This window comes from Cherax quadricarinatus, chromosome 78, assembly GCF_038502225.1.
Source record: "Cherax quadricarinatus isolate ZL_2023a chromosome 78, ASM3850222v1, whole genome shotgun sequence".
Lineage (NCBI taxonomy): Eukaryota > Metazoa > Arthropoda > Malacostraca > Decapoda > Parastacidae > Cherax > Cherax quadricarinatus.
The window spans coordinates 4,732,136-4,755,522 of record NC_091369.1 but is presented as its reverse complement, the minus strand read 5'-3'; the positions used below and the strand labels follow the sequence as shown (position 1 = coordinate 4,755,522).

At 45.9% G+C, this 23,387-nt stretch overlaps 1 protein-coding gene across 1 annotated transcript in view; it reads right to left on the bottom strand.

Moving 5' to 3' along the window:
* The window catches only part of LOC128701569 (salivary peroxidase/catechol oxidase), a 49,668-nt gene that overhangs the window by 16,122 nt on the left and 10,159 nt on the right, over positions 1 to 23,387 (bottom strand). The window contains exons 3-7 of the mRNA XM_053795339.2: positions 19,755 to 19,905; positions 15,932 to 16,170; positions 6,502 to 6,681; positions 5,705 to 5,899; positions 5,213 to 5,410 (exon numbers count right to left, since the gene is read on the bottom strand). Coding sequence (XP_053651314.2) covers positions 5,213 to 5,410; positions 5,705 to 5,899; positions 6,502 to 6,681; positions 15,932 to 16,170; positions 19,755 to 19,905 — 963 coding nt within the window. The remainder of the gene's footprint in view (positions 1 to 5,212; positions 5,411 to 5,704; positions 5,900 to 6,501; positions 6,682 to 15,931; positions 16,171 to 19,754; positions 19,906 to 23,387) is intronic.

Below are 23,387 nucleotides of genomic sequence, written 5' to 3'. Positions count from 1 at the left end.
CCAGCCACGGTGAATTGTTCCAGCCACGGCGAATTGTTCCAGCCACGGTGAATTGTTCCAGCCACGGTGAATTCTTCCTGCCACGGTGAATTGTTCCAGCCACGGTGAATTGTTCCAGCCACGGTGAATTGATCTAGCCACGATATTCTGCCTCTTTATTCTCTATCTGTTCTTCTTTATCCAAGGCTCAATCTGTATCATCTTCTGTACTCACTGGAAGGTCACCCCGTTTTTTCTGTGTTTCTGGTTACCCTTAGGTTGAGGACAGTGAGTCTGCAGACCCTGCTGTACATTGTACACTCCACGACTTTCATTCCCTTCGGGCAGCTAGTTACCCTTCGAGGATTCCAGGACTTTCCAGTTCCCTTCGGGCAGCTAGTTACCCTTCGGGGATTCCAGGGCTTTCCAGTTCCCTTCGGGCAGCTAGTTACCCTTCGAGGATTCCAGGACTTTCCAGTTCCCTTCGAGGTTTTTTAGTGCCAGGAAGGAAAAAAAACTGGCAGGAAATGGCAGAAATCGTACACCAAATCCAGTCATTCCTGGAGTGGAACCACAGTCGATGGCCTCCACTCCAAACCAACAGATACAGATACTAATGCCGGAAAAAAAATCCCCCCCCAGTACCAACAATACCACCAGTCCGATAACATTCTTCTTTGCAAATATACAGGGTCTAAAGCCAGCAATAAACAACAAAATACCTTTCATCCGTGGACTGCTTGCAGAGGCAAAGGCAATGTTCGCGGCTTTCACTGAGACCCACATAAAGGATCACTTGGACAACGAAATATGGATCCCAGGTTACAACCTATACAGATGTGACAGAGTGAACAGGCAAAAGGGGGGGGTTGGCCTGTACATTGCAGAGTCACTTGTTTGCACAGAACTGCTTAATGCCTCAAATGACGTAGTGGAAGTTTTAGCAGTAAAGGTCGAGAACCAAAACCTAGTCATTGTGGTAGTCTACAAGCCTCCGGATGCAACATCCCAGCAATTCCAGGAACAGCTGTTAAAAATTGACCACTGTCTGGAAAATCTTCCAGCTCCTGCACCCAACATCTTGCTCCTGGGGGATTTCAACTTAAGGCACCTAAAATGGAGGAATATAGCAAATAATATTGTTGCAGTAATAACACCAGGAGGCAGCTCTGATGAAAACTCACACTCACACGAGCTTTTAAATCTCTGCACAAAATTCAATTTAAACCAGCAAATAATAGAGCCTACTAGACTGGAGAATACACTAGACCTCATCTTCACTAACAATGATGATCTGATAAGAAATGTCACCATATCAAAAACAATATACTCAGATCACAACATAATTGAGGTTCAGACATGTATGCGTGGAGCCTCAGACCGACAAAATGAGACTAGTCACGAGGGAGCATTCACCAAATTCAACTTCAATAACAAAAACATAAAGTGGGACCAAGTAAACCAAGTCCTAACCGATATAAGCTGGGAAGATATACTAAGCAACACAGACCCAAACTTATGCCTAGAACAGATTAACTCGGTGGCACTCGATGTATGCACAAGGCTTATTCCTCTAAGAAAAAGGAGGAGTAGATGTAAAATAGAAAGAGACAGGCGCTCCCTTTACAGGCGACGGAAAAGAATAACAGAGCGGCTAAAAGAGGTCAATATATCAGAAATGCGCAGGGAGACACTGGTCAGAGAAATAGCAAGCATCGAACTTAAGCTAAAAGAATCCTTTAGGAGTCAGGAATCGCGGGAAGAACTAAAAGCCATAAATGAAATCGAAAGAAACCCAAAGTATTTCTTCTCCTATGCCAAATCAAAATCGAGAACAACGTCCAGTATTGGGCCCCTACTTAAACAAGATGGGTCCTACACAGATGACAGCAAGGAAATGAGTGAGCTACTCAAGTCCCAATATGACTCAGTTTTTAGCAAGCCGCTAACCAGACTGAGAGTCGAAGATCAAAATGAATTTTTTATGAGAGAGCCACAAAATTTGATTAACACAAGCCTATCCGATGTTATCCTGACGCCAAATGACTTCGAACAGGCGATAAATGACATGCCCATGCACTCTGCCCCAGGGCCAGACTCATGGAACTCTGTGTTCATCAAGAACTGCAAGAAGCCCCTATCACGAGCCTTTTCCATCCTATGGAGAGGGAGCATGGACACGGGGGTCGTCCCTCAGTTACTAAAAACAACAGACATAGCCCCACTCCACAAAGGGGGCAGTAAAGCAACAGCAAAGAACTACAGACCAATAGCACTAACATCCCATATCATAAAAATCTTTGAAAGGGTCCTAAGAAGCAAGATCACCACCCATCTAGAAACCCATCAGTTACACAACCCAGGGCAACATGGGTTTAGAACAGGTCGCTCCTGTCTGTCTCAACTACTGGATCACTACGACAAGGTCCTAAATGCACTAGAAGACAAAAAGAACGCAGATGTAATATATACAGACTTTGCAAAAGCCTTCGACAAGTGTGACCATGGCGTAATAGCGCACAAAATGCGCGCTAAAGGAATAACAGGAAAAGTTGGTCGATGGATCTATAATTTCCTCACTAACAGAACACAGAGAGTAGTCGTCAACAGAGTAAAGTCCGAGGCAGCTACGGTGAAAAGCTCTGTTCCACAAGGCACAGTACTAGCTCCCATCTTGTTCCTCATCCTCATATCCGACATAGACAAGGATGTCAGCCACAGCACCGTGTCTTCCTTTGCAGATGACACCCGAATCTGCATGACAGTGTCTTCCATTGCAGACACTGCAAGGCTCCAGGCGGACATCAACCAAATCTTTCAGTGGGCTGCAGAAAACAATATGAAGTTCAACGATGAGAAATTTCAATTACTCAGATATGGTAAACATGAGGAAATTAAATCTTCATCAGAGTACAAAACAAATTCTGGCCACAAAATAGAGCGAAACACCAACGTCAAAGACCTGGGAGTGATTATGTCGGAGGATCTCACCTTCAAGGACCATAACATTGTATCAATCGCATCTGCTAGAAAAATGACAGGATGGATAATGAGAACCTTCAAAACTAGGGAGGCCAAGCCCATGATGACACTCTTCAGGTCACTTGTTCTATCTAGGCTGGAATATTGCTGCACTCTAACAGCACCTTTCAAGGCAGGTGAAATTGCCGACCTAGAAAATGTACAGAGAACTTTCACGGCGCGCATAACGGAGATAAAACACCTCAATTACTGGGAGCGCTTGAGGTTTCTAAACCTGTATTCCCTGGAACGCAGGAGGGAGAGATACATGATTATATACACCTGGAAAATCCTAGAGGGACTAGTACCGAACTTGCACACGAAAATCACTCACTACGAAAGCAAAAGACTTGGCAGACGATGCACCATCCCCCCAATGAAAAGCAGGGGTGTCACTAGCACGTTAAGAGACCATACAATAAGTGTCAGGGGACCGAGACTGTTCAACTGCCTCCCAGCACACATAAGGGGGATTACCAACAGACCCCTGGCAGTCTTCAAGCTGGCACTGGACAAGCACCTAAAGGCAGTTCCTGATCAGCCGGGCTGTGGCTCGTACGTTGGTTTGCGTGCAGCCAGCAGCAACAGCCTGGTTGATCAGGCGCTGATCCACCAGGAGGCCTGGTCACAGACCGGGCCGCGGGGGCGTTGACCCCCGAAACACTCTCCAGGTAAACTCCAGGTAGCTAGTTACCCTTCGGAGATTCCAGGACTTTCCAGTTCCCTTCGGGCAGCTAGTTACCCTTCGGGGATTCCAGGACTTTTCAGTTCCCTTCGGGCAGCCAGTTACCCTTCGGGGACTCCACAACTTTCCAGTTCCCTTTGGACAGCTAGTTACCCATCGGGGATTCCAGGACTTTCCAGTTCCCTTCGGGCAGCTAGTTACCCATCGGAAGTCCATTTCCCTGTACTGACTCAGCACCTCCGTGATCGCTGACAACGCTGTTAGAATTAGTGACCAACAAGCTTTTTTCTTTATTAAATCAACGAATAATAGAGCTCTTGGCCCTTTTATTTTAGCGATGTTAATGATGGGAAAATTATAATGATGTGACTGAGTATTGGATACACGGGGCCCCCACACGGGGCCCCCACACGGGGCCCCCACAAGGGGCCCCCCCAGACGCGATCATTTCATGGTCATCTACCCACCACCTCTATAAAAATTGCCAAATTATGCTAACAGTCCACATTTTTTGATAGACTGTCCCGTTTATCACAGAGCAAATGACATCTGACACTCTCTGCTCTCCTCTGTGCTAAACCCATACGGGTTTACAGCAGGATTTTGATTGTCTGCTCTCTTTTCTCTACAAAAAAAAAAAAAAAAACAGATTTGATGTACCTTTATTCTACTATTTATTAACTAAAGTTGCTTTATTAAATAAGCTAAAACTGCTTTACTTTTCAATAAGATTTCGGTTCAATGGGATTTCTGTATTGTAGACACCTAGCTGTGGTAGCTTGGGTCGAATCATGGTTCCTGGTCGCCAGAAACAGCATAATATTCACTGGTTTACGATGAATAATGCAGACAAAAGTAAGTGTTAAAACTTGGGTTTAATGCCCCCATGAATAATAATAATAATAATAATAATAATAATAGTAATAATAATAATCAGGAATGTAATTATAGGTAAACTCTTGTTTGACATAATTAGTTAAGCTATTAAGGGATTGTATAATTAGAATTTGAAATAGATACTTTGATGAGTTTGGAAGACAGGATGTGCAGATTAAGCTCTGTTTAGAATGTTTTCCAGCACGTCAGGAGCCATAACCATAATAGTAACTGGGAGGTCGTTTCCATTATATATATATATATATATATATATATATATATATATATATATATATATATATATATATATATATATATATTATATATATATATATATATATATATATATATATATATATATATATATATATATATATATATATATATATATATAATAAATGGCCTGTATAATTCCAAAATAAACGGAACTCGCTGGAGTAATACCAATCAGGTATCCCTGTACTCACCTAATTGCACTCACCTAATTGTGGTTGAGGGGGCCAAGACTCAGCTCCTGGCCCCGCCACTTCACTGACCACTACTGGGTCCCCCCCCTCTCTGCTCCATGAGCTTTATCATACCTCGTCTTAAAGCTATGTATGGTTCCTGCTTGTACGTATACTTGCAGAGAGTGCTGCTGCACCTGCTTACCAGCCCTAAAGCAGAAGCCGGTGACGTGACCACAAGCAGTCTGGGGTAGGAAGTCCCCTAGACCTGCGCCTGGACCTCGAGACTTGTGAAGTCGACCTCCTTCGTGAGTTCGCAGGGCTGCTGCCACTTCGGGTGTCGACCCGTAGATCATCGACCCATCCAGGTAGGAAGTGACTTGGTTCAGCTGCTCTCTGGGACCTGGTGGAGAACACAGGCACTCATCAGTAGGTCGAGGTATGTGTGGAACGCTGAGATTATTCCACTTTATCAATGTTCTATTAAAATATGGCTCCACATGTAGGTGATAGCCTATATGCATAGAATATTAAATGTGATTGTCGAAAAGGTCGTGTTGTATATTCATATGTTAAAATAAAGATATCAGACTAAGCGTATAGTTGACAGCCTCTCAGTCTAAGAGGCTAAATTTGCTTGGAGGTACTTGGGACTAGTACATCTAGTACGGAAAGTGAATCTAGTACACAGACTCACCCAGGATGCAGCCCCTGCTGGCTATGAGGGACCTGACGAATCTCATGCAGCCTCTGCCGTTGGAGGAGAACAGGAGGTCGGAGGAGACATCGACGGGTCGACAGTCGTGGGCGAAGTCGTGGTCGAAGGGGTCGTTCCCCAGAAGACCGTCTCTGCAGCAACTGACTGGCATTGTCTCACCATTCTGACCCACAACTGTAACAACACCACCACTGTGTGACCACCACTGTAACAACACCACCACTGTAACAACAACACCATTGAGGTAACACCAACACTGTAACAACACCACTACTGAGGTAACACCAACACTGTAACACCACCACCACTGAGGTAACACCACTCACTTCCTGTATCCACTATTCTGTAACGTGATTTGTGTTTTTCCTCTCAATCTTTGCAGTCACACAGAGTGCCAGATAGAAAGATGGTGAGGGAGGTGCCTAGAGGCAGTGCCAGATAGAGGGGATAGTAAGGAACACGGTGAAGGATAGTGATAAACTGAAGGACAGTGTAATTGAATGTGTGTGTACCCACCTATTTGTGGTTGCAGGGATCGAATCATAGCTCCTGGCCCCTGTGTGTGTGTTCACTTATATGTTCACCTATACATGGTTATAGGGGTCAAGTCACAGCTCCTGACCTTGCCTTTTTATCTGCTGGTCACTACTAGGTACCCTCTCTTCCTGCTCCAAGAGCCTTATCGTACATCTTCTCGAAACTATGTATGGACCCTGCCTGTATGTGTGTGTGTGTGTGTGTGTGTGTGTGTGTGTGTGTGTGTGCACCAGACTCACCTGCTGCCTCAGGAGTGTGTACAATGTCATGGTCAATAAACTGACCCCACTGCATAAGCATCACAGTAAGATGGGAGAGAGGGGGGCGCCGCTCCCCCTCGTGCATGACCCGACTCACGGTACGAGGAGAGGGAAGTTCCCACTCTCCTGTCCTACCCTCACCTCTCATTTCATCCACACCTGTAAAGAAAAAGAAATGAGAGAGAGAGAAAAAAAACAGTGAAATCTCATTATCATCTCACACTGGTCAAAATTAATTGAAAAATCAAGACCCAGCTTCAGGAGTAGGTACGATAGAGCCATTGGAGGCCAGAATTAAGTAGATGTCGGTGACGGCAACTCAAGGAGCAGGATCAGGAGCGGCGCCTCGACCCCCCCTGCAAACGTAATTAGGTGAGCACATACAACACTGTCAGGGCAAAGATTCAGGTTCCAGGACAAGTTTGTATCGGAGCAACGTTTCGCCCATGGTTTTATAAAGCTCTGTATAGAGTGAAACATGACTTTATAAAGCTCTATATAGAGTGAAACATGACTTTATAAAGCTCTATACAGAGTGAAGCATGACCTGATAAAGCTCTATACAGAGTGAAGCATGACTTTATAAAGCTCTATATAGAGTGAAACATGACTTATAAAGCTCTATATAGAGTGAAACATGACTTGATAAAGCTCCATACAGACTGAAACATGACTTTATAAAGCTCTATATAGAGTGAAGCATGACCTGATAAAACTCTATAGTGAGTGAAACATGACTTTATAAAGCTCTATATAGAGTGAAACATGACTTGATAAAACTCTATAGAGAGTGAAACATGACTTGTTAAAGCTCTATACAAAGTGAAACATAACTTGATAAAACTCTACACAGTGAAACCTGACTTAAAGCTCTACATAGAGTTTAAAGTCACGACAAATTGCGTGATAAAGCTCTACACGCCGCGAAAGATGACTCAGCAAAAAGGTCTACGTGGAGGGTAACATAACGCATCGCGGGAGATGACTCAGCCAAGCTCTATACGGAGGGGAACATGACTTGACAATTCCCTTCACGTTGAAACATGCCGTGATAAACCTCTACACATAGGAACACATAACCTGTTAAAAGTTCTCCAAGGCGCTAAATAAGAATGGGCAAACCCTTCCCACGCTTCACACTTGCCCACACTACCTTACTCGCGGCGCTACTTCGGCCGGCGTCGCGCGCTACCTGTCTTCGAGTCGACGCTACAAGAGGCACAAAGAAAGGGGGAGGAGCGAGATAACGCAACATCTGCGTAATTGCGTCCAGCGGCCAGAACAGCGATGACCAAGAATCCTGCAGTGACTGTGCTCTCACACACACAGTATTTACCACTTAGCCACAGGGGGGGACGCTTCCGTACAGCGGGTTGAGGAATCCCGTATAGGATCCCCTGTGGTTCCCCATTCACCCATTGCGATTGTAGCCAGATTTAAATGTGTAAATTGTTCATTATCACTGTAACTTGTTGAGGTACAGTCCCTGGACCCATTATGTACCTCTGTAATGTTGAGGTACAGTCCCTGGACCCATTATGTACTTCTGTAATGTTGAGGTACAGTCCCTGGACCCATTATGTACTTCTGTAATGTTGAGGTACAGTCCCTGGACCCATTATGTACCTCTGTAATGTTGAGGTACAGTCCCTGGACCCATTATGTACCTCTGTAATGTTGAGGTACAGTCCCTGGACCCATTATGTACTTCTGTAATGTTGAGGTACAGTCCCTGGACCCATTATGTACTTCTGTAATGTTGAGGTACAGTCCCTGGACCCATTATGTACCTCTGTAATGTTGAGGTACAGTCCCTGGACCCATTATGTACCTCTGTAATGTTGAGGTACAGTCCCTGGACCCATTATGTACTTCTGTAATGTTGAGGTACAGTCCCTGGACCCATTATGTACTTCTGTAATGTTGAGGTACAGTCCCTGGACCCATTATGTACTTCTGTAAAGTTGAGGTACAGTCCCTGGACCCATTATGTACCTCTGTAATCTTTTGATTACCATCCACATTAGACTAGGTGCGGCCAGCAGTAACATGGACCAGGCCACGGAGTCTACCTGGAGGGGATTAATGGGATCCCCTCCAGGTAGACTCCAGGCAGGTAGACCCACAGAATGGGTATGGTTTGCATAATCAAGATATTATACTACAAGTCTTCCCTCAGCCAGGATATATCTGTACCCTCGCCGTTATAACCACAGATGTGACGGTAATCTGATCTTCCTGGCCACGCCCCGATTCTTCCTTGCGTGTCATAATAAGTTACGGAGCTTTTGGGCGTTACAGCTGCCTCCTGTGTGGCCCATTTGTAATGCGTTACGATGCGTTTGTCTCTGAACGGTTTAAGGAGACTGTAAAATGCTGTTACATTTGGCCGAGAAATGTCCTGTGGTTGACATGCTCTTGCGTACTTATGCTAATGTTTAGGAATCTCAGTAACAGAGCTAATAGGTATGTTTATATTCGTGAGAATATGTTTGTATTTTGGTGGGCTTAAGGGTTATTGAGTGCCTGAGGGTCAATGGGGCCAGGTCACCTGTGTAATGAGGATAAAGTCAGGTCACCAGTGCCTCAGGTCACCAGGAAGCGAGCTGGATAGCCTTTCTCTCTTGACAGTTGCCGTCAAAACAGCATTTGACTGTCACCATGTGAGTGAACAGCCGTCTTGACAGACACACACACAGTGGTTAATGAGCTAGGTCCACACCCGAGAGGAAGTGGGGTCGAACCCCACTGTGGGGGACGTATGGACAAGTTTCCTAACACCTGCTGTCCCTGTTCATCTAGCAGCAAATAGATACCTGGAAGTTAGTCGACTATTGAAGGTGACATCCTTGGGAGGATCTAAACCAGGACCTCGAAGGGAATAAGCCTCACTGGCTGGCTTCAATGGGTTCTCCTGGGTTACTAACCCTTTTCACAGAGATGGAAGTACGGAGATAAATGAGAAAGAGTGATAAAAGAGGGAAGAAGTGGAGAACAAGAGTAGCTACCACCATTTTACATACACACACGCACACACAGGAGCTGTGACTCGACCCCCGCAACCACAACTAGGTGAGTACACACACACACACACACACACACACACACACACACACACACACACACACACACACACACACACACACACACACACACACACACACACACACACACACACACACACACACACACACACACACACACACACACATACATACACACACACACTCGCACGCACGCACGCACAGCCTAGTGCATAAGCTGGAGGACCAGGCAGGTATAACAGGGATGGCACTGCAGTGGATCAAGGGATACCTATCGGGAAGACATTAGCGAGTCATGGTACGTGGCGAGGTGTCAGAGTGGGCGCTTGTGACCAGTGGGGTTCCACAGGGGTCAGTCCTAGGACCAGTGCTGTTTCTGGTGTATGTGAACGACATGACGGAAGGAATAGACTCCGAAGTGTCGCTGTTTGCAGATGATGTGAAGTTGATGATAAGAATTCAGTCGGACGAGGACCAGGCAGAACTACAAAGGGATCTGGATAGGCTGCAGGCCTGGTCCGGAAACTGGCTCCTGGAATTCAACCCCGCCAAGTGCAAAGTCATTTAAAACTAGGGAAGGGCGAAGAAGACTGCAGACGGAGTACAGTCTAGGGGCCAGAGACTACAAACCTCACTCAAGGAAAAGGATCTTAGGGTGAGTATAACACCGAGCACATCTCCTGAGGCGCACATCAACCAGATAACTGCTGCAGCATATGGGCGCCTGGCAAACCTGAGAATAGCGTTCCGATACCTTAGTAAGGAATCGTTCAAGACACTGTACACTGTGTACGTCAGGCCCATACTGGAGTATGCAGCACCTGTTTGGAACCCACACCTGGTCAAGCACGTCAAGAAATTAGAGAAAGTGCAAAGGTTTGCAACAAGGCTGGTTCCAGAGCTCAGGGGAATGTCCGATGAAGAATGGTTAAGTGAAATCGGCTTGACGACACTGGAGGACAGGAGGGTTAGCGTAGACATGATAATGACATATAAAATACTGCGAGGAATTGACAAGATGGGTAGAGACAGGATGTTCCAGAGAGGGGACACAGAAACAAGGGGTCACAATTGGAAGTTGAAGACTCAGATGACTCAAAGAGATGTTAGGAAGTATTTCTTTAGTCATAGAGTAGTCAGGAAGTGGAATAGTCTGGCAAGTGACGTAGTGGAGGCAGGAACCATACATAGTTTTAAGACGAGGTATGATAAAGCTCGTGGAGCAGGGAGAGAGAGGACCTAGTAGTGATCAGTGAAGAGGCGGGGCCAGGAGCTATGAATCGACCCCTGCAACGACAAATAGGTGAGTACACACACAAAGGTGAAAGATCGACGATTAGGTGAGTGGGTTTCAATTTTAGCTACGACAACCTGGTGGAATCCTTTCCCAAGATTATCATCCTACATCTAACCTAAATCTTACAGACCGATACATCATTACTCAGTGCAAGCACTTAGCACTCTGCAACAGTATTTATACCTGCACTGCCGTCTGCACTCTCTGCATCAGCAGTTGCAGTCAGCCGCACTGTTCCACCAAGTTCCACTTTCAGGGTACCACTTCGTTCCACCAGGGTGCACTTAAACCCTACACTTACCTGGCACACACCTGCTCTCATTTCACTGTTCCACAATCAGCACAATATACTAGTCAACAAGGAAGCTTCTGTTAGTCTTCTCAACTCCCCCTTAGCCTCACCCTCAAGCATTCAATCACCATTACCTTCACCACGAACAGTTCAATCCTATTACCACAACATTCACCCTCAACCAGTCAGTCCTATGTGTAAGTTTATTTAGGCACAGGTATACATAAGTACAATTATCACATATAGTAACATGTGTAAATTATCCAAGATAACCCAGAATAAGCCAAAGTTATTTATTTCCCTTATCAACAGTATTCTCTCACAAACACACCATAAATCGAGCTCTCTACAGCGTTCCTCCTTCCTAACGAAAGTAAATCCCACTGCTAACCTTTCTGGGATTATCCTGGATTACTAATCTTAAGGGAATGAGTTGATGTTCTGAAAAGAAATCCGGTTTTTTCACTCCTATTTAACAAAGGCCCTGAAGAGGGCTAAGCATAGAAGAAATATTTAAAGATCTTCATCTCTCTTTACGTTAAAAACTTTTAGCTATCTGTTTCTTCTGTTTCTGTTGATGCCTTCGGGGGAATTGTTTTTTTAGTGGCTTTACCAAAAGAGGCTCCGGGGCAGTGATTATCACCCCCAGGGTTAATGTTGTGTCTCGTTTGTGTCATTTATACCGCCCCGCTTCATTCCACTGTCCCGCTTCATGTATTTAGGGACAATTGAAGTCGTGATGTGGCAGGAGTAATGCGGTTTGAACACGATTGGTCTCGGCGTTTTTTGTTTTTTTTTTAAGTTATTGGACACAGGTGAGGTGACGCTTCTTCTCTTCCCATCCCATCTATCCATCTACTTTTCTTTCAATTTTCCACTATCTTTATTCTTCTTTCCAGTTCCTTCCTTCTGCTCATTGTTCGTTCTTTCGTTATGTCAGTTATTTCTTCTCCTCAGCTGTCTTGCTGTCTGTCTCCTCTCTCTGTGTCTGTCTCTGTCTGTCTGTCTCTCTCTCTCTCTCTCTCACACACACACACACACACACATACGGGACCTCTACAACCATCATTAGGTGAGTACACACACACACACATACACACACACACACACACACACACACACACACACACACACACACACACACACACACACACACACACACACACACACAGAAGAGGTACAATAAAGCTCTTGGAGCAGAGAGAGATAGAATGGAACCACACTGGTGAATACAAATAGGTGAATACACACACCATCCCAGAGGCTAGGAATCCATACACCCCTGTCGACAGGAGCTGGGAACCAGGGACGGGGCTATGAATCAACCCCTACAAGACCAAACTAGGCAATTACACAGGCACACAAAGACACCTCCAACACCTCACATCGATCGACACCCCCTCCTCCTTCTCAAAACCAATTAGGCAGGTACACAGGTATACAACGGCACCACCACAGCACCTCACAGCTCCCACGATACAATCTTCACCTCCTCACGTCTCCTCAATCATAAGAGGTCTGGCGGTAGTGTTCCTCAAGGCGCCACTCCAGCAGTGTTTTCCAGGAACTCCCATCGCCGCTCCAGATTCCAGCCAGACTTACCTGAGTGCTCCGTAAAATTCATCCTTGTGTTAATATATCTTTTCCTGAGAATTTAGACTGAACCCCATGGTTTCCGAAGATTGAATTCTCTCCCTACAACGAGCACTTTCATAGTGTGTGTGTGTGTGTGTGTGTGTGTGTGTGTGTGTGTGTGTGTGTGTGTGTGTGTGTGTGTGTGTGTGTGTGGTTATTAGTAGTAAGGGACTAATGAAGCGGTGAAAATGATGGGTAGACAGAGGTTAATAGCGAAGGAATGGGAGAGAGCCTTGCGATATACTATCCTCTCTTCGTCTATTGGAGAGTCAAGGCAGGAGTAGAATATTTTGCCTGTCTATCCTAGGTACTGTCTCTGTCCGCCTCTCTCTCTCTCTCTCTCTCTCTCTCTCTCTCTCTCTATTATAACGTTACTCTGACATTATTCTAGGTAATTTAAGGCTAACATCTTGTGTCTGTCTGCTGACGCTGTGCAGAACCCCCACCTCCTGACGCCAGCATCTTCAAGATTCCCCCACCTCCTGACGCCAGCATCTTCGAGATTCCCCCACCTCCTGACGCCAGCATCTTCAAGATTCCCCCACCTCCTGACGCCAGCATCTTCGAGATTCCCCCACCTCCTGACGCCAGCATCTTAAAAAGTGTCCACAAGTCTTAAGACGAGTCCACAAGTCTTAAGACGACTCCACAAGTCTTAAGACGAGTCCACAAGTCTTAAGACGACTCCACAAGTCTTAAGACGACTCCACAAGTCTTAAGACGAGTCCACAAGTCTTAAGACGACTCCACAAGTCTTAAGACGAGTCCACAAGTCTTAAGACGAGTCCACAAGTCTTAAGACGACTCCACAAGTCTTAAGACGAGTCCACAAGTCTTAAGACGACTCCACAAGTCTTAAGACGACTCCACAAGTCTTAAGACGAGTCCACAAGTCTTAAGACGACTCCACAAGTCTTAAGACGAGTCCACAAGTCTTAAGACGAGTCCACAAGTCTTAAGACGACTCCACAAGTCTTAAGACGAGTCCACAAGTCTTAAGACGACTCCACAAGTCTTAAGACGACTCCACAAGTCTTAAGACGAGTCCACAAGTCTTAAGACGAGTCCACAAGTCTTAAGACGACTCCACAAGCCTTAAGACGACTCCACAAGTCTTAAGACGAGTCCAAAAGTCTTAAGACGAGTCGACAGGTCTTAAGACGACTCCACAAGTCTTAAGACGAGTCCACAAGTCTTAAGACGACTCCACAAGTCTTAAGACGAGTCCACAAGTCTTAAGACGGCTCCACAAGTCTTAAGACGACTCCACAAGTCTTAAGGCGACTCCACAAGTCTTAAGACGAGTCCACAAGTCTTAAGACGAGTCCACAAGTCTTAAGACGGCTCCACAAGTCTTAAGACGACTCCACAAGTCTTAAGACGACTCCACAAGTCTTAAGACGACTCCACAAGTCTTAAGACAACTCCACAAGTCTTAAGACGACTCCACAAGTCTTAAAAACGCGACCACAACACTGTCTCTGTTTGGTCCTTAAAAGTGAATCGCCTAGAAATTCCCCTGGTCAAAGGATAATAACAAGACGATAAGAACATAAGAAGGAAAGAGCACTGCAGGAGGCCTACTGCCCCATACTAGGCAAGTCGTCCTCAAACCCACTTGCAAAAATAATTGCCCAACCAATTTTTTCGATTTTTGGCGGGGTCTGATTGCCTTTTTTTGAAGGGGGGAAGGTTCAGAATGATTTTTCTGAGTGATAATCTGAAAAAATTGTTTATCATTATTCAAATTCTTCTCTTCTTTCTTCCCTTACCGGTTTTGTTTATTCTTTCCTTATTGTTCCCACCATTCTCATATTATCTCATTTCTTCTCTCTTTTCTTTCTCTCCTCCTTTCAATTCCATCTCCAGCGTTATGACTCTCAGTTTTCTCTCCCCTTTCCCCTCTTCCTTCTCTCTCTCTCCTTCCTTTCATCCTTCTCTCCTTTCCCTCTTCCAGTTCCAGCAATTGCAATGTTTCTTGTAAGGCTGGATAGGTGGTTTCTCCAACACAGATGTTTTGCCCCCTAGATCACGTAATAATCACAGGTGAGAACAGATGTCTCGTTCACTGTCCTGGTAAACGAGGTGGTTAACGAGGCAGTTAACGAGGCAGTTGACGAGACAGTTGACGAGGCGGTTATATTGTTCATTATTCTAGTTAGATTTCTTGCACCTTTCCACAAGGGTGTATATACACTGTGAAGTGTATGTCTCTCAGTGTATATACACTGAGAGGTGTGGATCTCAGTGTATATACACTGGTAGTTTACATTAATCAGTATTTTAGGTATTAAAGTATTCTTGACTGGTGGTGACCAGGTGACCTGCAGCCTTAATGACCCTCGTGTAGTAGATAGACTTTAAACCCCGTTAACCAACCAACCAGTCTTAATGACCCTCGTGTGGTAGATAGACTTTAAACCCCATTAACCTAAGCACTAGAACAGCCACACTAACTGTGGCTGTTAGCACAGTCACACAGTTGTTAGTACAGTGAATGAACGTACACACACACACACACACACACACAAACACACACACACACACACACACACACACACACACACACACACACACACACACACACACACACACACACACACGCACACACACACTTTAAAGTGTTTTACAACTCTGTCTGTAGTCAATTAATTCTTGTAAGTCATTATCACCTTTAAATACTAGAAAATTGATGTCTGGGAAATTACGAATTGATGACTGTAATATTACGAATATACATGTTGTTAGTGTTGTTTTTCAGTGATATGTAGTGGTAATTTCGACCTTGTGTGACTGGTGAGAACCTTGTAATACGTATCAATATCTTAATAATAATAATAATAATAATAATAATAATAATAATAATAATTAGGTACTAGAGGCACCTACTGAGAGAAGGGATCAAGTACCTATAAACAGAGTGCTATTAAGGTTCTTTTCAGGCTTCTTATTGGGGGAAAACGAACCTAACGCAGTATTTACCATCTTCTTAAGCAGGTACGAGTTACCTAATTAAGCACTTACCGTCCTCGTATGCAGGTGCGAGGTACCTATCTAAGTACTTCTCCTCCAAGCAGGTGCGAGGTACCTAAGGCAGCACTTACCGTACAAGCAAATGCGATGTACTAACGAAGCACTTACCGTCTTCGTAAGCAGGTGCCAGGTACCTAACGAAGGGCTCCTTAGCAGCGCCCCACCTAGTGTGATTGAGGTTGTTGCAGGAACCGTCAATGAAACGATAGGAATAGACGGGAGAACAAGGGACGGGGAGTCGAACAGCGCTACAACCTCGAAGTCTCATGCCCTGACACTCCTCCTCGTCCAGTAAGTCGTTCAACTTCGACAGGAAGTGCTGGGCGTCCTGAGCGGAGATGTTGTGTCTGTCGGACCCCAAGAATAGTTGTTAGTTAGACTCCTGCGTTGTTAGAGACGATTAACAATACACAAATAACCCAAATGTAGGAGAGAGAAAAGCGTAAGACGAGGTTTCGGTCCGACTTGGACCATTTACAAAGTCACACATTTTACAAGTCACACAGTGTGACTTTGTATATGGTCCAAGTCCGACAAGGTGGATGAGGACGGAAGGTTTTAGAGATAGGGCACAGCAGCAAGGGGACACAGCAACAAGGGACACAGCAACAAGGGACACAGCAACAAGGAGACACAGCAACAAGGGGACATAGCAACAAGGGACACAGCAACAAGAGACTGCGAAAAAGGGACACAGCAACAAGGGGACACAGCAACAAGTGGACACAGCAACAAGGGGACACAGCAACAAGGGGACATAGCAACAAGGGGACACAGCAACAAGGAACACGGCAACAAGGGACACAGCAACAAGGGGACATAGCAACAAGGGACACAACAACAAGGGGACACAGCAACAAGGGACACAGCAACAAGAGTACACAGCAACAAGGGACACAGCAACAAGGGACACAGTAACAAGGAGACACAGCAACAAGGGACACAACAACAAGGGGACACAGCAACAAGGGGACACAGTAACAAGGGGACACAGCAACAAGGAGACACAGCAACAAGGGGACACAGCAACAAGGGGACACAGTAACAAGGGGACACAGCAACAAGGGACACAGCAACAAGGGACACAGCAACAAGGGGACACAGCAACAAGGGGACACAACAACAAGGGGACACAGCAACAAGAGGACACAGCAACAAGGGACACAGCAACAAGGGACACAGTAACAAGGAGACACAGCAACAAGGGGACACAGCAACAAGGGGACACAGCAACAAGGGGACACAGCAACAAGGGACACAGCAACAAGGGGACACAGCAACAAGGGGACACAACAACAAGGGGACACAGCAACAAGGGGACACAACAACAAGGGACACAGTAACAAGGGGACACAGCAACAAGGAAACAAAGCAACAAGGGGACACAGCAACAAGGGAACACAGCAACAAGGGACACGGCAACAAGGGAACACAGCAACAAGGGGACACAGCAACAAGGGAACACAGCAACAAGGGAACACAGTAACAAGGGGTCACAGTAACAAGGGGACACAGCAACAAGGGGACACAGCAACAAGGGGACACAGCAACAAGGGGACACAGCAACAAGGGACACAGCAACAAGGGGACACAGCAACCAGGGGACACAGCAACAAGGGGACACAGCAACAAGGGGACACAGTAACAAGGAGACACAGCAACAAGGGGACCCAGCAACAAGGGGACCCAACAACAAGGGGACACAGCAACAAGGGACACAGCAACAAGGGGACACAGCAACAAGGGGACACAGCAACAAGGGGACACAGCAACAAGGGGACACAGTAACAAGTGGACACAACAACAAGGAGACAGCAACAAGGGGACACAGCAACAAGGGGACACAGTAACAAGGGGACACTGCAACAAGGGAACACAGCAACAAGGGCAAACAGCAGCTAGGGGACACAGCAACAAGGGGACACAGCAACAAGGGGACACAACAACAAGGGACACAGCAACAAGGGAACACAGGAACAAGGGGACACAGTAACAAGGGGACACAGCAACAAGTGACACAGCAACAAGGGGACACAGCAACAAGGGGACACAGCAACAAGGAACACAGCAACAAGGGGACACAGAAACAAGGGACATAGCAACAAGGGACACAGTAACAAGGAGACACAGCAACAAGGGGACACAGCAACAAGGGGACACAGCAACAAGGGGACGCAGCAACAAGGGGACACAGCAACAAGGGGACACAGCAACAAGGGACACAGCAACAAGGGGACACAACAACAAGGGGACACAGCAACAAGGGGACACAGCAACAAGGGGACACAACAACAAGGGACACAGCAACAAGGGGACACAGCAACAAGGGGACACAGTAACAAAGGGACACAGCAACAAGGAGACACAGCAACAAGGGACACAACAACAAGGGGACACAGCAACAAGGGACACAGCAACAAGGGGACACAACAACAAGGGGACACAACAAGCAACAACAAGGGGACACAAACAAGGGACACAGCAACAAGGGGACACAGCAACAAGGGGACACAGCAACAAGGGGACACAGCAACAAGGGGACACAGCAACAAGGGGACACAACAACAAGGGTACACAGCAACAAGGGACACAGCAACAAGGGGACACAGCAACAAGGGACACAACAACAAGGGGACACAGCAACAAGGAAACACAGCAACAAGGGGACACAGCAACAAGGGACACAACAACAAGGGGACACAGCAACAAGGAAACACAGCAACAAGGGGACACAGCAACAGGGAACACAGCAACAAGGGGACACAACTGGAAATTAAAGACTCAGATGAGTCACAGGGATGTTAGGAAGTATTTCTTCAGTCACAGAGTTGTCAGGAAGTGGAATAATCTGGAGATTGAAGTAGTGGAGGCAGGATCCATATATAGCTTTAAGAAGAGGTATGATAAAACTTATGGAGCAGGGAGAGACTGGACCTAATAGTGACAAGCGAAGAGGCGGGACCAGGAGCTGTGAATCGACCCCTGCCACAATAACTAGGTAAGGCTAGATAAGGGTCAAAAGGTCTAAACAACAGTAATGCTGTCAGGCGAAACACAGGTGGAGACAGGAACCAGGACTCGACCCCCTCAAACACAACTTGGCAGGTACATATATAGATTTTTTTAACAGCACTGCTCTCTCTCTCTCTCTCTCTCTCTCTCTCTCTCTCTCTCTCTCTCTCTATTTTTCCTGCATTTCTGCTGACCTGCAGTACACAACACAAAAAATATATTCCGGGAACAGCTGTCTGTGTCTGCTTTCCCAGATTCCTATAATAACCTGTCTTCTGGTTTTCTTCTTTCTCTCTGTCTTCTCTACTTTACCGTTTCAATCTTCCCCCTACCCCTTTCCTCCTCCTCCTTTCACCCCCTTCCCTTTGAAGGCAGATTTTGTAACCCCTTGAATTTCACCCCTGAACCTGACCCTTTGTAATATATATATATATATATATATATATATATATATATATATATATATATATATATATATATATATATATATATATATATATATATATATATATATATACTTCCTATAAGAGAGGAAATAATCTTGGTAATAATTCAGCAAATTTTACGCAGAGAATTATCATGGATAATTTACATAATTTACTGACGTCTCAGTGGTACGTGGCGTACTTGGCTGTTAGTGTATTAAAATGACGTTGATGTTTGTTGTATAAGTAATGTTACTTGGGTAGTTGGGAGAGCGTGATGGGGAGGTAATTTGATGGGTAATAATGGGGGAGATTTGTGGTGGATGGAGTGGAGGAGGTGTTGGGTAGGAGGTGATGGGGAGGAGGTGCTGGGGAGAAAGAGAAGGAAAAATGGAAGGGAATGCTAAAGAGGCAACGAAGAAGCGAAATAAGAAGAAGGAAAAATAGAAGGATAATATAAAGAAGAAGATATAGCGGAAGAATCAGGCACTGACCTTCTGAGATAAAACTTAGAGGCTTCGAGAAGTTTTCTCCCCTCGCAGGCAGCGGCTTTCTTGGCTTCAGGCTGGGCTCTCCTGAAGGAGAAAAGGAACTTGGCACTCTGTTCCAGGGGCTGGTCTGCCAGACTGGTCCTCAGGCGAGTGCCTGCACTCACAGGGGTAAAATAGAAGGGCATTAATAAACTCTGATGTCTAGGGGGGAAACGAACACAAAATAATTAAGAAACAATTCTCAAACTGCTTACAGTTGCTCGTGTTCTTGGAGGCAGCGAAAGCCTGTGGTAGTGTTTGTCCTGTCACAGGCAAGAAAGCAGGCTTTTGGACCAGCGTGTTCTTGGAGGAAGCGAAAGCCTGTGGTAGTGTTTGTCCTGTCACAGGCAAGAAAGCAGGCTTTTGGACCAGCGTGTTCTTGGAGGCAGCGAAAGCCTGTGGTAGTGTTTGTCCTGTCACAGGCAAGAAAACAGGTATTTGGACCTGCGTGTTCTTGGAGGCAGCAAAAGCCTGTGGTAGTGTTTGTCCTGTCACAGGCAAGAAAACAGGCTTTCGGACCTGCGTGTTCTTGGAGGCAGCGAAAGCCTGTGGTAGTGTTTGTCCTGTCACAGGCAAGAAAACAGGCTTTTGGACCTGCGTGTTCTTGGAGGCAGCGAAAGCCTGTGGTAGTGTTTGTCCTGTCACAGGCAAGAAAACAGGCTTTTGGACCTGCGTGTTCTTGGAGGAAGCGAAAGCCTGTGGTAGTGTTTGTCCTGTCACAGGCAAGAAAACAGGCTTTTGGACCTGCGTGTTCTTGGAGGAAGCGAAAGCCTGTGGTAGTGTTTGTCCTGTCACAGGCAAGAAAACAGGCTTTTGGACCTGCGTGTTCTTGGAGGCAGCGAAAGCCTGTGGTAGTGTTTGTCCTGTCATAGGCAAGAAAACAGGCTTTTGGACCTGCGTGTTCTTGGAGGCAGCGAAAGCCTGTGGTAGTGTTTGTCCTGTCACAGGCAAGAAAACAGGCTTTTGGACCTGCGTGTTCTTGGAGGAAGCGAAAGCCTGTGGTAGTGTTTGTCCTGTCACAGGCAAGAAAACAGGCTTTTGGACCTGCGTGTTCTTGGAGGAAGCGAAAGCCTGTGGTAGTGTTCGTCCTGTCACAGGCAAGAAAACAGGCTTTTAGACCTGCGTGTTCTTGGAGGCAGCGAAAGCCTGTGGTAGTGTTTGTCCTGTCACAGGCAAGAAAACAGGCTTTTGGACCTGCGTGTTTTTGGAGGAAGCGAAAGCCTGTGGTAGTGTTTGTCCTGTCACAGGCAAGAAAACAGGCTTTTGGATCTGCGTGTTTTTGGAGGAAGCGAAAGCCTGTGGTAGTGTTTGTCCTGTCACAGGCAAGAAAACAGGCTTTTGGACCTGCGTGTTCTTGGAGGAAGCGAAAGCCTGTGGTAGTGTTTGTCCTGTCACAGGCAAGAAAACAGGCTTTTGGACCTGCGTGTTCTTGGAGGCAGCGAAAGCCTGTGGTAGTGTTTGTCCTGTCACAGGCAAGAAAACAGGCTTTTGGACCTGTGTGTTCTTGGAGGCAGCGAAAGCCTGTGGTAGTGTTTGTCCTGTCACAGGCAAGAAAACAGGTTTTTGGACCTGCGTGTTCTTGGAGGAAGCGAAAGCCTGTGGTAGTGTTTGTCCTGTCACAGGCAAGAAAACAGGCTTTTGGACCTGCGTGTTCTTGGAGGAAGCGAAAGCCTGTGGTAGTGTTTGTCCTGTCACAGGCAAGAAAACAGGCTTTTGGACCTGCGTGTTCTTGTGTGGTAGTGTTTGTCCTGTCACAGGCAAGAAAACAGGCTTTTGGACCTGCGTGTTCTTGGAGGCAGTATTTGTCCTGTCACAGGCAAGAAAACAGGCTTTTTGACCTGCGTGTTCTTGGAGGAAGCGAAAGCTTGTGGTAGTGTTTGTCCTGTCACAGGCAAGAAAACAGGCTTTTGGACCTGCGTGTTCTTGGAGGCAGCGAAAGCCTGTGGTAGTGTTTGTCCTGTCATAGGCAAGAAAACAGGCTTTTGGACCTGCGTGTTCTTGGAGGCAGCGAAAGCTTGTGGTAGTGTTTGTCCTGTCACAGGCAAGACAGCAGGCTTTTGAACCCTTTATAAAGCACTGTCAATCAAGCCTTAAGTGTTTCCGGTAGCATTTAGAGCGAACAGTGAGCTAGAAGTTTAAAAAAGTATGGAGTACCATCTGGGATGTGTGTGTGTGTGTGTTTGTGTTTTTGTATGACTTACCAGAGTCATTTCTCATCTGCCATTGACTCCAGAAGCCACTCACACCTGTCACACCTGCAGGTTACCTGTAGTCGTGGCTCCGTACCAGGCCAGGGTAGTGAGACCTGTGTTAGGAACATTGAGAATAATACACAAATAACCCGCACATAAAAGAGAGAAGCTTACGACGACGTTTCGGTCCGACTTGGACCATTGACAAAGTCACACAGTGTGACTTTGTCAATGGTCCAAGTCGGACCGAAACGTCGTCGGAAGCTTCTCTCTTTTACGTGCGGGTTATTTGTGTATCGTTCCAGTCACGGTATTGTGCCTTTTTTGTTATTTATTGAGAGTAACTCTGTCAGCAACAGTGAAAGTTGTTATGTCAGAAAGACAGAAAGTTATTATGGCCTGGACTTTAAGGGCTAACTCGCCACAGGTTTAAATCCCACCCGTTCTGTGTCTTTAAGGTTATATCTATAAAGTCTTAATCGTGTCGGTAAGTGACACGAAGAAATGACATGGCAAACAAGAAGTCATCTCAGACATTCTTAGAAATATACCTGAATGATACTGTCATTCCCACCTATACCAGGCTTGTCCAGGTGTGTCAGTGGGGGTGACCATGAAGAGGAGGTCACTACCTCACTGACCACCAGCTAAAATTGTGATCCCCTTTTGTAAATGTTCGTGACGCATTCGCTGTCTTCCGCACCTTTGGTAGTTACCCTGTGTCGTCTGGCTTGTGGTTAGTGGCTTACACAGTGACTCCACTCCCTCTCTCAGGACCCACAGAGATGTGTACGAATGGTATATAATACCGACAAGATGAGAGTAAGACACATGTGCAACATGTTGTGTCCTAGAATTTGTATTGATAAAGCCACTGGATGGCGAAACGTCTACAATAAAGATACCCAGATGTTGCACATGTGTCTTACTCTCACCCACAGAGATATTACCTGCTTAACTAGAGTGCTGGAGAGTTAGGCACTGTCCCCCTAACAGCACTAAATGGCACTGTGGTAGCTGGAAGTCCTGCTGGCCTTCGTATACTTTTATATCCACCAGCTCTGGTAATTTAATGCATCTTTGACTCACCTATACACCAGGTTTTGTACCACTCACACCTCCATTTATTTACAACATTTGACTTAAATTGTAGTGAGACATACTTATACCAGTTTGTTGCTAATATTCACCCAACTTACTTCCTACATTTCCTCTGATAATTTTGACTTGCATATAGAATTGAACCGCAAATAGACTCTCTTAATAATGCAGAATAAGCCACATGGGAATGACAGTCATTATCCCTAGATCTTTCACACTCTCGTGCGTCGTCAGGAGCTATGTTGCATATGGGCTGTCATTGATACCTTTTGCTGTCTTGCAACATTGCATAGCTCCTACATAT